We start from the raw sequence: 6,000 nt of genomic DNA, 5'->3' as shown, positions 1-6,000 counted from the left end.
CCCAATCTGGAGACAAACGAGCGAATCCCCCCAACATCATCTCCACACTCGCTGGCCCCCTACCCAGTTCCTCTCGATGCCGGTAGGTGTCCTGGGTGAGGATGGGCACGGCTTGGGGGACCCCCCCCTCCGCAGGGTGCTGCCTCCCCCAGTTGTGCTGGGGCAGAGGACCTGGGGTAGAAGTGTGTGGGTGTCAGGTTCTCATCTGGGACGGGGCTGGGGTGGGAGGAGGAGCTGGGAGTAAGGGTGAGAGGGGGCGGGGGCGGGCCCGGGCCCCCCCCCCCCGGGTACCCGGACCCGCGGGCTCACCCCGGGTTGCGTCACCCGGCCCACCGCCCCCTGAGACATCACAATCGGAGGGCCGGGACCCCGCGCCTCATTACCAACCCGTCTGCAACCAAACAATCCAAGCAACAGACACCCCGGAAAAAAAAAAAAAAAAGAAACCAGCCGGAGTCCAGCCTCCCTCCCCGCCCCTCCCCCTCGCCCCCCGGGGCCCCCGCCCCCGGATGGGGGAGTGAGCGCGAGCCAGGCGCCCCGCGCCCGTCCGCTGCCCGCCGCCCGCCCGCGGCGGGGGCGGCTCGACCGCGCGCCCGCCCCGCCCGCGCCCCGCCCGCGCCCGCGCTCCTCCGGCTCCGCGGCGCCCTCGCCGGGTGCGTGCCGCTTGCACGCCCGCCCGCCCGGCTCTCCGCGCCCGCCGCCCGCGCCCGGCCCCGGCGCCCCGGCGCCCCGGCCCTGCTGCCCGCGCTTCATGGCTGCGCACGAATGGGACTGGTTCCAGCGCGAGGAGCTCATCGGACAGATCAGCGACATCCGAGTCCAGAACCTTCAAGGTAACGCGCCGAGCCTCCCCGGAGAGGGGCGCGGATCGGGGGAGCCCGGAGCCCCGGGAGCGGCTCCCCCAACCCCCACCGAGGAAGCTCCGACCCGCGCCGCCCCCTGCCCCGTCCTGACCGGGTCCTGTCACTTACGGAGGGGAAGGGGGTCGAGACACCCTCCCCCAAACCCCGGCATTGCCGCCCCGGCCAAATGAACAGTGGCCCAGGGGGCGGGGAGGCACACGTGTGTGTGTGTGTGTGTGTGTGTGTGTCGGGGGGGAGCATCCCATTTGCTTGCGGGGGGCGGGGGCGTCACGATTCCCCCTCCAGCCGCAGCTGCGAGTTTGGAGAAGTTTGTACTTGGGCCCTTGGGGGCGGCGGGCCAGGTCAGGGAGGGGAGGAGAAAGTGAGATTGCGTGTGTGCGTGCGTATGTGTGTGTTTGTGTGTGTGTGCGTGTGTGTGTGTGTGTGCGCGGCCCAGGTCAGGGAGGGGAGGAGAAAGTGAGATTGCGTGTGTGCGTGCGTGTGTGTGTGCGTGCGTGTGTGTGTGTGTGCGCGGCCCAGGTCAGGGAGGGGAGGAGAAAGTGAGGTTGCGTGTGTGTGTGCGTGTGTGTGTGTGTGCGTGTGTGTGCGTGTGTGTGTCTGAGTTCGCACAATTCCTAAGTACCTCCGGGGCTAGGGGAACTGAATGGGGCGCGGCGCCTTGGGGTGGACGCGGGAGAAAGAGGTCAGAGGCACGGATCGGTGGGGTCAGGCGGCCTCTTTGTTGGGGGAGCTGCCCCTCTCCTGGCCTGGGGGTCACCGGGGCGGGGGTGGGAGGGTGCGGTAAGGGCGAGAGGCCTGCCCGCCGGCGCGGGACGCTGGGACCTGCGTCTGCCTTGGGACAAGGTGAAAGAGACTCTCGGGAGCCGGCAGGTCTGACAAGGGCTGGTGGTGGGGGGGGGGGGTCTCCCGCCACAGATGAAACGAATCTATCTTCCAGAGGAGTTTGTTCATTGTGGAAACTTAGAAAGCACAAACATATTTAAAGGAAAAAATTCACCAACAATCACCCCATAACCCATGCACCCCCACCCCCCCACACACACACGAAGAAAGCCGCTTTTCATGGAGGTGTACTTCCAGCCTCTCTCTTTTCATATGTGGACTTTGCAGAACTGGACAGAGTTCCACCTTCCGCCTCTCTTCACGCACATAGACCTGGACAGGGAAGTTTAGAAGCTTCCTCTGCGGGCTTGGGCTTCTAGAGATTGCAGGGTCAGGGGGCAGCTCAGAGAGAGCTGGGAGGCCTGGGCAGAGAGGGGGTGGGGCGGTGGGTCCCCCCTCTCATCCCAAGCAGGTGCCCTGCCTTTACTGCTGGAGGGCAGAGAGCCCCAGAGGGCAGGGTGCAGTCTTGGGGGGTGACTAGGCAGTCAAGTTTAAACATTACACCTGATAAAATGTTTCCTGGGAGCCCACATGGCCTGATCCACCCCTAGGCTGGGCAAGGACAGTGCAGGCAGAGGTGACCTGCAGTGGGGAGGAGGGGAGCCTAGTGCACTGGACACTGGAAACTGAGTTTGCTCTGGGCTCCCCTGATTTTTTCTGCTGTGATTTGTGTAAAGCAAGGAGGATTGAGCTGGAGATGCTGAAAATGATCTTTTTCGATAAGCCTCACGTCTGGGTCCTGTTGCCTGAGAACTGACATCCTATTTTGGGGGTGGGTGTTAGTATCTTTTGCTGAGATGGCATCTGGTTTGGGCTGTCAGGTTTTGTGTGTGTGTGTGTGTGTGTGTGTGTGTGTGTGTGTGTCTTAGGCAATCAGTGGGTGTTTATTAAGCACATACGAACCAATTCTTGGTGCAACAACTTCCTGCACTCCTCAACTCTCGGTAAAAAGGAGATCGACTTTTGTGAAGGGATGTTTAACAATATGAGCAGCTAGTTACACCTGGAACAGTGAGAGAAGGCTTCACTCAATGGGGACAATTTGAAATGGGTCTTGAGGGTTGGGTAGGAGTTCACTGAGTGGGCTCCTCTCTCTCAGCTCCCAGTGAACTGTCCTCACTTTTAGGCAATTGCCAATGGCAATTTGAACATCAATGGGCTTTGCCGTTTAAAAAAAATAAACTTTTAAACTTTATGTATATTAATGATTATGTACATGTATACAAAATATGCATTAATCTCAAGTACAAGCCCAACACATTTTTATGTATGGATACACCTGTGTAACCACTGCCTAGATCAAGATGTAGAAGTTTTCTAGTACCCCGGATGGATGCTTTGTCTCCCTTCCCACTCCCCCCCTCCAACAAAGCAGCTACTATTTTTATCTTTATTGCTGTAGTTTTGCCTCTAGAACTTCTTATAAAATTGAATAGCACAGTATATATACTCTTTTGAAATGGTCTCTTTTTGCTCCACATTATGTTGGTGCGATTCATCCACTTTCTTGCTTGTATCAGTAGCTCCTTTTTTAAGAGAGTTTTTATAAAACTACTGAGGCAGTTTTACATATTGTAAAATTCAACCTGCTTTAAGTTTATAATTCAATGATTTTTAGTAACTCTGCAGAGTTGTGCAAACATCCCAACAATGCAGTTGGGGAACACTTTCATTACCTGCTAACGGCCCCTAGTGCCCAGCATCTGTGTCAGTCTCGCTCCCAGCCCTAGATCCGGGCTGTCCATAGTTCATCCAGTCTGTACCACAGTTTGTTCATCTGTTCTTCGGTGAGGGACGTTTGGGTGGTTTGCAGCTGGGGGCTGTCCTCAGTGGATGGAGCTGTCAGTCCCGGCGGGCGCTGTGGAGTTGCTGCCCAGCGTCGCTGAGGAGGGGCTAGGAGAGGCGGTGGGCCAGGAATCTGTCTTGTCTCTCTCCATCTTTCCCTTGGCATCCCCGTCTCTTAAGGATGCTAAACAACCATTTTCTCTCCTTGTCTCTGTGGTGCTCAGGAAGTCCAGCCAAAGGGCTGGGTCCAGAAGGCAGCCCTCGCCATGCTTAGGACGTCTGCCCAAACCAGCTGGTGGGTGTTGGCCGGCCCTGGACGTATCTGGGTGACATGTGGGCCATGGGTGGGGGGCCTTGTTCATCTGAACTCGGCATGGGTGGTAGTCAGGAGTCCAGGCAGAAGGGTTGTTTTTCAAACTCTGTGCTTCTTTCGCGAGCACAGGTAGAAGCAGTTGTCGTGGTGATGGGACGCTGGGTACAGGGGAATTTCACAAATCTGCCATCATAGGGACTGAGGCGGATCCTCAGCCTCCATCAGGCTTTTGTCTGTGGCCCTGTAGGATTGTGGAATCCATGCAAATATGACTGTGCTGTCACCAGACCATCCCCCAGGTCGGGGGGAGCAGGGCAGAAAGCGTGGCCTCTCCCAGGAGGGCTGTGGCAACTCGCTGTACCTGACACAAGGGCACATGAAGTCCTCTTGATGTGCTCACTTCGATGGCTCATAAAAGTGTCTGTAAATGAAGGACTCCCTGGCAGGGAGCATGGATGGCCATCTGGGCGAAGCTGCCTGTGCCACCCTCACAGGGTCCTTCGCAAGGAAACGGGGGCGGCCCAGCCGTTGACCTTTTCGGAGGGGAGAATGTGGAATTGCGGGATGTGGACAGCCTCCGCCCGGTGGCCCCCACCTCCTTGGAGCCTCATGGGGTAGAGCTGAGGTTGGAGGCGGCGCTTCAGGTCTGTGCCTTAGTTCTCAACTGGGCTGTGGGCGGCAGGGGCTCCGGTGCCCTTCCGATGGCAAGGCTGCTTGACTGCCCCGCTCCCTCTTTGACTTGGCCTGAGGGTCCAGCTGAATGCTCCACCAGTTCCGGGCTCCCCTGACTCTTGGTCCAAGGCAGGTGTCAGGCCAGGGTTTGGAAGACGCTCCCGTTTCTGTAGGGAGCCTCCACCACCCCCAGGATTCACAGTCCTTCTCTGCTGAGCTTAGCAAACATGTGCCAAGCATCTAGCATCGTGCAGACACCAGGGAATGCAGACTTGGTTCTTGTCCCTGCCTTGAAGGAGCGTGAAGCCATCACGGCACCCGGCCAGACCGGGGTTGGGATTTTCTGCTTCTGGCAGCACAGACGTCCGTTCAGTTCGGGACCGTCTCCTGTTGCTCTGGCGCCTGCTGGGTCTGATGCTGTGAACTTTGACCTCATTGTTCCGAGCGACTTGGCCAGAGTTGGAGGTGGACGGAGTTAGATTAGGCTGGGCACACATAAGGCTTTCCCACTGCACCTCTGGGGCAGCCAGCTAGGTAGGGGTGTCCGGTGCTGCCAGCTGGGCCCCGCCGGCTGGAGCTCCCTGAACAGCCTCCCTTCCCCTCTGCCTCAGCGTCTCCCTCAGTCAGAAGTTCTTGGGAAGCGGTACCACCCAGGGTTAGCAAACAGAAACTGTGACTCAGGGCACTTGGAATTGACTGCCAAACAGAGGTAGTAACAGTGAACCCGACTTCCAGCAGCCTGCGTGCCAGGCACGGCGCAAACTGCTGTGTTTAATGCTTTCTGCAAGCCTTTGAGGCTGTTTCAGAAGTGGAGAGGTAGAATGACTTGCCCAGGGTCATGGGCTTGTAAGTGGAGCTGGGCTTTGAACCTGGGGCAGAGTAAGCTGCCTTTCTCATCCCACTGGCTCTGTAAATCTTGGGCAAAGGCGGCACGGGTGAAGGAGTTGGTAGCCTCAGGGTTGGGAGCTGGGAGGGCCTCTCAGAGTGGGGGCATTGGAACCAGACCTCGAGGGCAGAGCAGAAACTTGACTGCATGAGTTCTGTGCTGCACAACCCGGTAGGCAGGAAGGTGGCTGGGATCTCCTGAAGGCAGGCTCGGGGGCAGGACTGTGCCTGTGTGCTCAACATGGGCCTGTGCCTTGTTACCCACTTCCTCCTTTCCTTCCACCGGCCCAGGCCCAGCCTAGGCCCTCCTCACGCCTGCCCAGACTCCGCAATGACCTCTTTATGGCTCCGGGCCTCGTGTCACCTCCTTCAAGCCACCCACCACCCAGCCACCAACACACGTCCCTGCTAATGCCTTCAGCGGGTCTCCACGGCCAACCTGCGGGCCCAGGGCAGCTCCTGTTCACCCCGCACTAATAGCATCATGCCCACGAATGCCGGCATGTAAGAAAGGTCAGGCTGCACTGGTTTACTGGGTCAAGTCCAAGCCCCTTTGCCTGACGGGCGAGGCCCTCTGGGGTCTGGTTCGAGATGCCACAC

The 6,000-nt window shown here is 58.6% G+C and overlaps 1 protein-coding gene across 3 annotated transcripts in view; it reads left to right on the top strand.

The window, feature by feature from the left end:
• Positions 1-705: 705 nt before the first annotated feature.
• The window catches only part of CLMN (calmin), a 121,546-nt gene continuing 116,251 nt past the window's right edge, over positions 706-6,000 (top strand). For all 3 annotated transcript variants that reach the window (XM_059914937.1, XM_059914936.1, XM_059914935.1), the window contains exon 1: positions 706-833. In XM_059914937.1, coding sequence (XP_059770920.1) covers positions 752-833 — 82 coding nt within the window. In that variant the 5' untranslated portion in view covers positions 706-751. The remainder of the gene's footprint in view (positions 834-6,000) is intronic.

Source organism: Balaenoptera ricei, chromosome 2 (assembly GCF_028023285.1).
Source record: "Balaenoptera ricei isolate mBalRic1 chromosome 2, mBalRic1.hap2, whole genome shotgun sequence".
Taxonomy (NCBI): Eukaryota; Metazoa; Chordata; class Mammalia; order Artiodactyla; family Balaenopteridae; genus Balaenoptera; species Balaenoptera ricei.
This window is presented reverse-complemented; position numbering and strand designations above follow the sequence as displayed.